At 43.8% G+C, this 12,233-nt stretch overlaps 1 protein-coding gene across 1 annotated transcript in view; it reads left to right on the forward strand.

Moving 5' to 3' along the window:
• Positions 1 to 4,152: 4,152 nt before the first annotated feature.
• Positions 4,153 to 12,233, forward strand: part of SLC13A1 (solute carrier family 13 member 1) — a 100,033-nt gene continuing 91,952 nt past the window's right edge. The window contains exon 1 of the mRNA XM_077338366.1: positions 4,153 to 4,189. Within this exon, the coding sequence (XP_077194481.1) occupies positions 4,168 to 4,189 (22 nt within the window). The 5' untranslated portion in view covers positions 4,153 to 4,167. The remainder of the gene's footprint in view (positions 4,190 to 12,233) is intronic.

Here is a 12,233-nt window from a genome sequence, read left to right on the forward strand (position 1 = left end):
ACAGCACAGTGATCACAACCATCTTGATATAGCAGCCACTGACACAAAAAACACTCTCTACTTGAAGAACATGATGTTTACACGGGATCCTTTGATTCTCTAAAATGAATTGGAAGTAGACAGACTAAGGGGCAATAGTATTCAAAATGTCATCCATGTACAAAGGTTCACTCCTTCCATTAAGAACAAGATACTTTAAACTTAGAGGTCAGATCTACTATAAATATTAAGAAAAGCTTTCTGTTACAAGATTATAGCAATAGGAAAACCTGCCCAAGAAAGTAATGAATCTAATTCTTTGAGAACTTTCATTAAAAAGTTGCATAGACATCAAATTGACATGCCTTATGTAAAGAAATCTCTTCTTAGTGAATAGAGTTCTGAGTGGTTAGGGGGAATTTGAAGGCTTAGAAAACAAATGTAATCCCCATTCCCACCAGAAGGTGGAGTGTCAATAACGCCTCTTATTGCAACTGACTGACTGCACTTGCCTGTTTTTTTTACAAACATTTGTAATCTTGCTAGCCCATGTTTCTGTCTCTCAGATCTAAAACAACAAACTGTTATTCTGACAGCTAGGGGCTTTCTTCTGCCATAGAAGTCCATATAGGAGAGTATTAACCATTTTTGTGTGTGCGAACTATCTCCTGACAGTCACCCCAAACATGCAGATGGCATTAAAATGAGTAAAATGTAACAATTAGTATGGTGAAGAACTAGCAATTTTCTGTTTCCTTAAAAATATCAACTTCAAAAGTATATTCTTCCCAGCTATGTTTCTTAGCACCAAAAACAAAAGAGGAATCCTGCAGGAGGGAGAAGAAAGATTGTAGTCCTCTTATCTCACTGTAGGACAGGGTAGGAAGAACTGAGATACATATAGCTGTTTAGGGGATTAATGGTTCAATCAAATTTTCAGTTTTTGAATCCTGAAATTTCCTGTGGGTAGCCCTTCTGTGCACAAGATCCAGTTTAGAAATGGTTGGAGAAATGGTTTGTGGCTTGTGCTGTGAATATGTTCAGCAGGCAAACATCCTTTCTGGCAGCTGTAATCATTCTTGATCCAGCCCTTCAAGCTCCTTGCCGCACAAGTATCATCTGATGCAGACGGCTGTCAAACAGCTTTGTGGCTGTGCAGTAGCTGTGGTGGAAGAGTCTCGTTTCTCAAGCTGTTTTTGCATCTGCCCAGCAGGTGAAATTGGTTCTCCAACAGAGGCACGGATGGCGGTTAAGAGTAATTAAATCATGTGTGGGAGGCTACTATGTCTTCCTTGAAGCTAAGTGACAAAGCTCCTCTATGAGATAACCTCAGTGATAACATGGACCTCAGCACCAAACAATTTAAAAATCTGGAGCATTTATTTATAAGCACTGACTGATTGGCTTGCACAATTTAACTAATTTAACTGATAGGCTGCTAAACAGAGTTGTATGACATTGGGTGTAGGGGAGAGCTAGACCCCCATTGTTTTGTGCATATCTGAATACTGTCAAATATCCTGTACAGTTTGAATACCCCATCAAGCTGGCTCCAGCTGCAAAAAAAAAAAAAAAGCCTTGCCTCCCACAGGCAAGCAGAACATAAGCCAAAGTAGCAGGTGTCTGTACATCCCTCTTTGAAACAATGTGAGTGGCAGCTCATAGTTGGTAAAGCTCAAAATGTTCTAAAAATATTTATTTTATTTAAAACATCTCTATGCCAATACAGTCCCCCAAGGTGGCAAACAGTCCCCAACACTTAAAAGGTATAAGAAGGTAGAACTTTGCAAAGTCTGTGAAAGAAAATGAGAAAAGTCACAATGCAGCCAATGTTAGCCATTTTAAAATAACATTTAAACCAACAAGGGACAATGTTACAGGCATTTTAAACTCTCCCGTCTGAATGCTCTGCCAAAACATACTTACTCAGTATATCCTACCAGGCAAGGATGCACAGAATTGTAGCTTTAGAGGTGATCTCGTCCTCACTGTTAATTACTGCATTGCTTTTATAGCTGTTACTCCACTAATGCAACACTTCTAAGATATATTTTCATAATCTGTATGACCATTTTTCAACAAGCTGAGTCTTGCTACATTGCGTGAAAAACATGTGGCCTTACTGTAGTATGCTGCATGCCTTTTGCCCTCATTATAATGCACTAAAGTACCAATGGGACTTATTTCTGCATAGTGGGTTTACAATAAAATTCAAGTTCAGTAGCCCTTTAAAGACCAACAAAAATGTCCAGGACATAAAATTTCATGAATCAAAGCTCTCTTAATTAGATAAAAATATGAATGGAGATCCATCAGCCCTTATATCCAGGTCAGAAGATAGGAGAGGTGGTACTAATAAATTGTAGTCAGGATTCAGAGGTACAATGCCAAAGTACAACCAGCTAGATTAGAGCTGGGAGATATTCATAGAGGAAGCAAATGTAGAAAACTGGCTGACTAATTTGATAGGAATCCTATGTCTGTGTTCAGCTCTGGGATGATCCATTGCGTTGAGAATTGGGTGTATATTTCCATGGTAATAATTAGCTTTTTGTGGAAATGACTCCACTTGTCTGTTTCTAACTTTGACTTCTCTTTCAAACTTCTTCTCAAGAGTTAGATTGTGGAATTTATTGAGAATTAATGGGAAGTAAGATCAATGATGATCTCAGGCACCTTTTAAAAGTCATTCTTGACCTTTAGTCACATTAGAAAATTCTTGACACAGGATAAGCTCTGTGAATTTTGAGATATTTTTTTTTTCATTTGCTCACTGGATTTACAGTGGAGAATTTGATTTTTAAAATACAGTTTGAAAGCTTGCCTTTTATTCCCAAATTAAAAAAAAAATCCTAGTAGTTCTTTTGAGGTCTTGTGTCTCATTCACTGTGACAAAAGAGGAAACAAAGCAGTTTGTTGTTGAATCCATCAACAGTCTTCCTTCAGAACCAAAGCAGAAAGTATCATTGCATTTCAGCTCCCTGAATGACTGCTAATAATGATACCACCTCTATCTGAACAGCCCTTCAGAGCTCACATAGGGTTAGTGATGCCTGCTGACCTGAGAATGCCCTGTAAGTTTTCAGTAGGTGGTGAAATGACCATCTGATTGCTTCACTGCACCTCAGGATTCCCATGCGTGAGAAGCTCTGTGTGAAATGTCACCGAGCTCATCACTATGTCCTTGCCAAGGATCTGGGCACATTGCAGAATTGCGGACTAAAAGTTCAGACCTGTGATCTATGAATCATCCCTCAAACAACAGCCTCAGCAGGAAGCAGATTCTGGAGGCCCATACAGCTTTCTGGAGAGCAGCTGACACTTTAGAAGAAATCAGAACAAGTATCATTGTGTGACCTGCAAACCTAAACATACTTTAAGGAAATAGTCTCACTGCTTCTGAACATCAGATTGGAGCCCTAAGTGATCTCTGCCCAACAAACCAAAGGGCACGTTGAACACAAACAGCCCTTTCCCATGGTGTGTGTGTGTGGGGGGGGGTGAGTTCCAGGATGTCTGGAGCAACACTGCAATGATGTACCTGCAGGAGCCAAAGCTATCTGTTAGGAACCTGAGCAAAGAATTGCCATTCCATTAGAAGGCAGCATCAGTTCTAAAAGACCCGTATCCTCAGCCTCTGTTGATGTGGCTGGATAGTACCTGGAAGCTTCTCATGTACAAGTCCAGTAGCACCTTCAGTGTTTAAAGGCCCACTCAGTTATAAGATATCTAAGAACTACTCAAAATAGGCCAGTGCATAGCTCCGATTCCAGTTTCCTTTCATTGTCCTGACACTTTTTTGTCCTATGGTTACTAGAGTTCATTGTCGATAACATACTATTACCTGTTATGAAAGCAACAGCATGAATGAAAGCCCTACTTGTTCAGAGCTCTGCAAGTCTTAAAAGAGGAAAAGAAAATGAAGTGACAATTTGCCAAGAGGTGGTTCCCTGCTGCCTCCTTCTGTGTCCCAGCCACACCTCTCATTTTAGCACATGTGAGCCATGCTCTTTAATCTCACATCCTATGTGGTGGAGATTTGTTTCAGAGGCAGCCCAGACAGAAGTTTCTGCTCTTGACTTAGCAGTCAACACCAGATCTACTCCTTATGGGGATTTTCCTGCTGGTTGGCCAAAATAGTCCATAAAACTACCTCTTTGAATTGCTACTCTTTGAACTCCAGACTGGATGGACTCCTCCGTGACTGGTGGTATGTTGTTTTACTCTCTCTTTCTCTCTAGCAAAGTGAATTTAATCCGAGTTCCAGTATCTCTCCTAGCTGTGATTTTTTTATTATATGTATAAGATATAGCAAAATTATTATCTGCCCACATGGGAGCCACCAGGAAAAGGGCAGATCCTACTTGAGTTAATGCAATTCAAGCACTGCTTCAGAGTATTATGTTCTCAGTCACTCTTTGTGACCTTTATGGGATGCTTCCATTCAAAAACTATTGTGTGTGAACATGAAGAGCTGCAGATGCTGGTAGAAGATGTAAGAAGCAGCAGTCCTTTTTTTTGGTACAGAAAAGAAGTGCCCATACTTGTATACAAGGTAGCTCCAATTTCCATCAATTTATCCGCTCCCTCTAGATCTCTCAGAGGCTGTTCCTCTTTTTCTTTGGCTGCCTGGGGCAGGCTGGTACATGGCGGTCAGAACATTGGAGAGCGCCAGTGACTACCATCGACAAAAACACCCTGGTTAAAAATGTGTAATTTTTCCTTAAGTAGTTCAGTACGACCATGCAAAAATGGATCTAGCAAATGGGAAATACAGGATGGGAAAAGATGGAGCAAACTCAGTCTTTCAAACTGCAAGCTTCTCAAACTGAAACAAGTCTGTATTTCTAGTTCAGGTAGAGTGGGCACAGTCAGTATGAACCAAGGTTTTTCCAGTATTGCATATGCTGACACTTGTCATCCATTCCTTATAAGATTCTCCCCATCAGAGGCCAGGGCAGTTTAAAAGAAGCTTTAGTATGCAAGTGAGGAAACTAGAATGCAATTTGATATTGCAGTCCCTAGCATATATAATATGAATTAAGCTATGAAATCAATATGTCTTAATTCCAGATAGTTGGTAAGCATTGAAGTACTCTTGTCAGTCTTCTCAGTTATACGTCAGGGCCAAAATACACATTATGTGTGACACAAGCCAGGTCATGGGATCCAGATCTAACTCGCCACCACTGGGACTAACATTTAAAACAGATGCATGCAGCTCCAGGGGCTACAAGTGAGAAAGAAGGGCTTCAGGTTTCCTTCCAACAAAATGTTCCCCATGTTAATAGCTGCAGAGTCAGCCTGTTAACCTTTCTTCAGACTCCGTGTGCCCTGGGATGGACTACTGAGAAAGGGGCAAACAGGCCTCCCTACTGCCCACAACTGTTGCTGCTGGCAAAAACAGCCCAGCAGGGAAGCCTGAACCACTCCTTCTCCATTGAAGCAACTGAAGCCCATTGAGTGAGAGGCTTTTAAAGGTTAGTTTTGGCATGAGCATGTGACTAAGAGTTGGGTTGGATGCCCATGACATGACTCATTAATGCATAATTGGTATTTTGGCCCTTACACCATCTTAACACAGCTAGAGATAGTTTAAGAAGTAGGAAATATCCATTTTCTTCCTCATATGGATTCTACTCAATGGCATAGTTAGAGTATGCCAACCAGCTCACATCTTGTGTGCTGTACATGGTAGGATGCATTAAGCCCCCGTGGGAGATAGGAGCTGTGCACCCTGACCAAGCGTTACTTAGTGACACCAGCCCCACCCCTTGTACCTTCACAGAATCCCTAAGATTCCATTAAACATTAAATGAACAGTATCCCCAATATCAACAATTATAAAGATGGCGGTATAGACTCAACAATCTTTCCCCCAATCCAATTTAGCTAATCCCAAGTAGGACCAATACCATTGCCCCACTTTATAACAACTGTTATTCCTGCTCATTATACTTACATTGTCTGTTCTTCCAAATCCCTTTTAATTCTGCTTATCTTTTTGCCACAGAAGCCCATATAGAAGAGTGTGAACTTTCTTGTGTGGGCAGAGTATCTTCTGAATGTAATATGTGATGGTTTTCAACCCTAAAGGAGCAAATACCAAATGTAAAGTTGTATCCATACAAATACAATACTTTGTTGTTGTTGTTATGTGCGAAGTCGTGTCCAACCCATCGCGACCCCATGGACAATGATCCTCCAGGCCTTCCTGTCCTCTACCATTCCCCGGAGTCCATTTAAGTTTGCACCTACTGCTTCAGTGACTCCATCCATCCACCTCATTCTCTGTCGTCCCCTTCTTCTTTTGCCCTCGATCGCTCCCAGCATTAGGCTCTTCTCCAGGGAGTCCTTCCTTCTCATGAGGTGGCCAAAGTATTTGAGTTTCATCTTCAGGATCTGGCCTTCTAAAGAGCAGTCAGGGCTGATCTCCTCTAGGACTGACCGGTTTGTTCGCCTTGCAGTCCAAGGCAGTGGTCCCCAACCTTTCCGAGGCTGGGGACCGGCAGGGCATCGGGCCGCGCCCCCGGGGACCGCGCCCGCGCGGGCCATGCCCGCGGATCGGGCCGCACCCGAGCCGCGCCCACGGGCCGCGCCCGCGCCGCGCCCGTGGATCGGGCCGCGCCCGATCCGCGGGCCGCGCCCGCGCCGCGCCTGCTGATCGGGCCGCACCCGAGCCGCGCCCGCGGATCGGGCCGCGCCCACGTGCCGCGCCCGCGGATCGGGCCGAGCGGGCATGGCCCGCACGGGAGCGGCCTGCACGGGCGCGGCGCGGCCCTGATTCCCTCTCCCCGCCTCCCGCAGTAAGAAGATTTCCGGGCCGCAAGCTTGCGGCCTGGGAAGTTTTTTACTGCGGGGGCGGGGCGGGGCGGGGAGAGGGAGCCGCGGCCCGGCGCCATGGCCTTTGCGGCCCGTCACCGGGCCGCGGCCCGCAGGTTGGGGACCACTGGTCCAAGGGACTCGCAAGAGTCTTCTCCAGCACCAAAGTTCAAAACCCTCAATTCTTTGACGCTCGGCCTTTCTTATGTTCCAACTTTCGCAGCCATACATTGCAACTGGGAATACCATAGCCTTAACTAAATGCACTTTTGTTGGCAGGGTGATGTCTCTGCTTTTTAGGATGCTGTCTAGATTTGCCATAGCTTTCCTCCCCAGGAGCAAGCGTCTTTTAATTTCTTTGCTGCAGTCCCCATCTGCAGTGATCTTGGAGCCCAGGAAAATAAAATCTGTCACTATCTCAATTTCTTCCCCATCTATTTGCCAGGAATTGAGAGGGCCAGATGCCATGATCTTTGTTTTCTTGATGTTGAGTTTCAAGCCAACTTTTGTACTCTCCTCCTTCACCCGCAACAATACTACAGGGATCAAGAAATAGGGCTTCTTTCAAATGTTATGCTGAAATCCAAAATGTTATTCAAAAGTCGGATGGCATTTGGGTTTCACAGCAGTGGATTTCACAGCAGTGGCATGGAAGCTTACCCATGATTCTGTATCCTTAGTTTCAATGTCACGTTGAGTTTAAACTTGGTGTAGTGGTTAGATTAGCCATCTGGCAGAACAAGGTACAAATCTCCACTCTACTGTGAAAGTCACAGAATGACCTATGGCCAAATCATGCTCTCAGTAAACTTACTTGAAAAAGGATTTGTAAAGGAAGAATGAGATATCTTCCTCGGAAAATAGCTGGGACAGAAATTAACTTTCTTAGTTTTTCCTGGTTAACTTAAGGTGACTGCTGCAACATTTGTAGTATATTGTCACATAAGTGTAGACAATTCTATGGATTCTTATCACCCTTTTTTTAACATGCAGTTCCAGATGATCAGTGATTGGGTAGTAAGAACTTCTGCAATTGGCTCCATGCTACAGAGACAGCCCTTAAAAGCCAGCTTGGTGTAGACATTAAGAAAAGTGGCCTTTCATCTGGACAATTAGGTTTGATTTCTCAGTACCCCCACATGCAGCCAGCTGGGTGATTTGGGGTCAGTCGCAGTTCTCAGAGCTCTCTCAGCCTCACCTAATTCATGGGTTTCTGTTGTGAGGAGAAGAAGGGGAGATAATTGTAAGAGACTTTGAGGCTCCTTCAGGTAGTAGAAGTGGGTATAAGAAAACAATTCTTGTTTAAATCTTAAAGCACTGTCATAGAATTTCATCCATACCATGGTAGTTATATTAAAAAGGCACCTATTTTCCTCAGATAGATGTTCATTACAAGCAACGCATTTAGAATATCTTGTTTGAGCCACTATCTGGCTCTTGGCTGTGGTACTACTGAAAGTACACTTCACCTAGCTAATCCCTAAACCCCAGTAAAATTGCCACTCTTTGATCCTGAATCCTTGGTCCCCTATGCATTGATGTCATATTGAAGTGAATGCGAATTGACCTCCTCAAATGAAAACAGGAATTTGCTAGAAATGAAAATATAATCAATTATGCTAATAGTACTTCAGCTTCAGCGGGGGTCTGTCCTTCCCCTTTTTGCTCACTGTAGAGCTTAGAGTCTATTGCTCAGAAATCAACAAGGGATACAGAACAGGTCAGAGACATGCATAAGTACCTTTTATGCTTCTTCGCCCAGGGAAAAGCTGTTTATTTGTTTGGAAAATAAAGGTCATAAGGTTTAAATTGTGGTATTTCAATCATCCCCACAGCAACAGACTCTAACATGCAAGACCTGAATGCAGACTCAAAGCAATATTCTTTTAAAAATAAGTATTAAGAACATTTCATTATGGTATTATGCAGTTCCTCTTTCTAAACCTGCTTATTGCTGTAACTCTTAGCTGCCAGATCTGGGCTCCAGTCCCAAACTCCTGTAGCCAATGGAGCTTAGAGAAGAGATCAACGTGTTTTGACAATTGTGGCCCAAACTAGCATTGTGCAGCATAATGCTGACATATTTGGGACTATATGTGTGAATATTACTAGGATCCTGCAATTGCTATAGAAAGGGACTGCACATTTCTTCTAGGGCAGGGGTGGTCAACCTGTGGTCCTCCAGATGTTCATGGACTACAATTCCCACAAGCCCCTGCCAGCAAATACTTTCAGGGGCTCATGGGAATAGTAGTCTATGAACATCTGGAGGACCACAGGTTGACTACCCCTGTTCTAGGGTACCAATTTAACTAGTAAGTTCAGCTTTTTTTTTCTATATGTGAAATATCAAACAGGAAGTACCACAAGTAGGTTATTAAAAAAACCCTTGGCTTTAAAGGGTATTACAGTTAGATAAAGTGAAAATTATAGTCCTAGAGGTTTCATAGTATGAAAGGCTTCTCCCCAGCTGATGAGAAGGAACACGATCAAACGTTGATGCTTACAGATGCATAGGCGCCTTAATTACTACACCTAATGGTAAAGGGATAGTCCCTATGACAATCGTGAAAGTAGCAAAAACTAGGCTAACCATAATAAATGCATGGAGGTAATACACTACAGAGAGAACAAAGTCCACACATTGTGGCCGCACTATCCCAGATTATCAGCCAACACAGGCTCTCTGCTGGGTTGCCAAGGTGCAGCTACATGTGATCAAGTTAAGCATGGTTCCGTCCCCTGCTGGGACAGGGCATCTTTCCAGGGTGAGATGGCCCACCCCCCATATTCCCATGTGTAGGTGGCATGGCTGCCACAATATCTGGTGGTTAGAAGGGCAATTGCCAACAAAACTGGACTGATACTGAGAAGGCCCTGCCATATAGGCTGGCGGTGAAGAATATGAATGTTGCTCTTGCCACTGCTACCTCCTGTTGCCATGCCTTTTCCCCCGTGGCCATGAAATGGATGTCTACCCTGGGGCATGCCATTTAGACTCTGCAACACTGGAATGATTGCTATGGTCCTGCTTCAAAGTATATCCAAGCCCTCCTGGCCAATGGTTCTCCTTATGAGAGAGTAGTGGAAGTAGATCTCCCAGGAGCAGAGGCTGTCATGCAGACAGTGGCTGGTGGTCACCACACTGAGGTCCTATCTGATGACTGTCAGATCACTGCTACCACCTGGCTGCAGCTGTAGAGGTGAAGTCTTGCCTCCCACTGCTCTAACTGCTCCCATTGTTCAGACCGGTGTCCCTCCACCCAGTAGGCAACTTGCAGGGTGGTTGTACTACCATGGGCCTGTTCTCCATGGTTGGTGAGGAGGTCTAAGGAGGCAGTAGCAGCCATAGCAGTTGGATCCTGATCCTTACCCACATGGAGAAGGGTGACTCTACCATAGTTATGTCTCCATCTCCGCATCTTGGGTGCTCCTATGATTTCCCTGCGACCTCTTGCCAAGTATTTTGCCTTTTTGTGTCTAGTGAGGAGAATATGGAGCTGAACAATGGGGAAGTAGACCATGGTGGCCAGGCTCCCAGATCGGGATCCAAGGGAGGTGAGGTGCCCCCTGGGGTGTATGTGCAAGGATTTGGCACCATCCTGGGAGTTGCCATGAATAACTGTTGTATTTCCCCTCATGCTTTGCTGTACACTAGAGCAGACAATGAGCAAGGCACACTCTCATTTTCACATTTTTGACCATCACCCTCTGGGGCCCTGCATGCTCTGTGTGCAGAGTGTTACTATAGGGTGCCTGAAGGGCTAACCCCTCCCCATTGAAAGATGACTTGGGCTTGTAACTCCTCGACTTACGACCCTCATTGGTCCTGCCACTCTGCCTCTCGGCAATGCCAGAATGGGTCACCAGAGAAACTGCAGCAGCAGTGCCCAGCAACACTGTGGGTTCCCATTTGGCCACTGCATAAGTACCCCCTTGGGGAGCACAGCACAGTCACAACACACAATTACTATGACTGCTTCTTAACTTTTCCTCAGAAGGTGTTGCCCATCCTCCTTTGTCTATTTGTTGCCTTAGACACAAATTAGGTATTGATCTAGCTACAGCTATTGTCACTAGGAAGTAATCTAATCTCTATAACTGCCAAAAACAAATGTGACTACACTTCAAGGCCTGCAGACAGGTTGGCTAATAATTACAACCTATTAGCCAACTTCTTGACACAATATCTATAAGAGCTGAGGAATGGAGTTCGGGCTGACAGTACTTTTGTCATCTGACTGACTTTCAACCAGTCTAACAGAATTTCCCGTCAATTTTTAAAGATTTATCTGAAAACTAGACCTAAAAGATCACATCCCGAGGTCTACACATTAAAATACATGCCTATGGGAAGAACAAAAACTACAGGAATAAAGACCAAAATTCTAAAAATTTAGAGCTAAACTGGCCAAATGAACAAAAGCAAGTGGATCCCAAGATGCTAAAATGTCACCCTCACCTGAGGTCTTAAATCTTTTGCTTCATCAGAAGCATTACCAGGATTGTTCCCATACCTATAGGATGGAGAAAGAGATGTGGACATGTAATTTCCCATTTATTTATTTATTTATTTATTTATTTATTTATTTATTTATTTATTTATTTATTTATTTATTTATTTATTTATTTATTTATTTATTTATTTATTTATTTATTTAGTAAGCACCTGAGGGACCAAATGTCCCTTTCCCATAACATCTTTGCAGCATCCCAAAAACAGTATTCCAATCTGAGCTCTTAATGGTCATGAGAGTGGCCTTCTTTCAGAGTTGCAGATATATCTGTGAGGCAATCAGCCATACATTCTGGGCTTTCAGTGCAGATTTTCCAGTCTGGAATCAAGAAAGGTATGCCTGTAAAGTAGGGGTTCCCAAAGTGGGTGGTGTGCTCCCTCTGGAGCAGTGAAAGGATCAAGGGAGGCGGTGAGAAATTTGGGAGCAGTAGGGAGGCAGCAGGCTGTCACTTCCTGCTTTGGCTGCGTTTTCCTAGCAAGAGATGTTCCAAGGTGGTTTGCCATTGCCTGGGTAGTAGCAACACTGGACTTCATTGCTGGTCTCCCATCCCATTTCTGACCAGGGCTAAAACTGCTTAGCTTCCTGAAAAAAAAAACTACTTCAGAAGGTGGGCTAGATGGGACCATATTCCTGCTGAGTGCATTCCCCTCCTCAGACTCTTGTCCTTCCCAGGCTCTGCCCCAGATCTCCAGGAATATCTGAACCCAGCATTGGCAATCCTTCCCCCAAAGTCTCCACCTTTGGGAGGCTGGAAAAGCCTTCTCCTGCTTGCTCCTGGCCATGGGATTTTCTATTGCATGCTTCTCTCTCTTTCCCTGCCTTTCATTCTCCACAGTGAGGACCCAAAGTGTTATTGCAAAGAATTTATATATTTTCCAGACTAAAAAATAACCACTGCACAACAACCAAAATTGG

The sequence above is a fragment of the Paroedura picta genome, chromosome 5, assembly GCF_049243985.1.
Source record: "Paroedura picta isolate Pp20150507F chromosome 5, Ppicta_v3.0, whole genome shotgun sequence".
NCBI lineage: Eukaryota > Metazoa > Chordata > Lepidosauria > Squamata > Gekkonidae > Paroedura > Paroedura picta.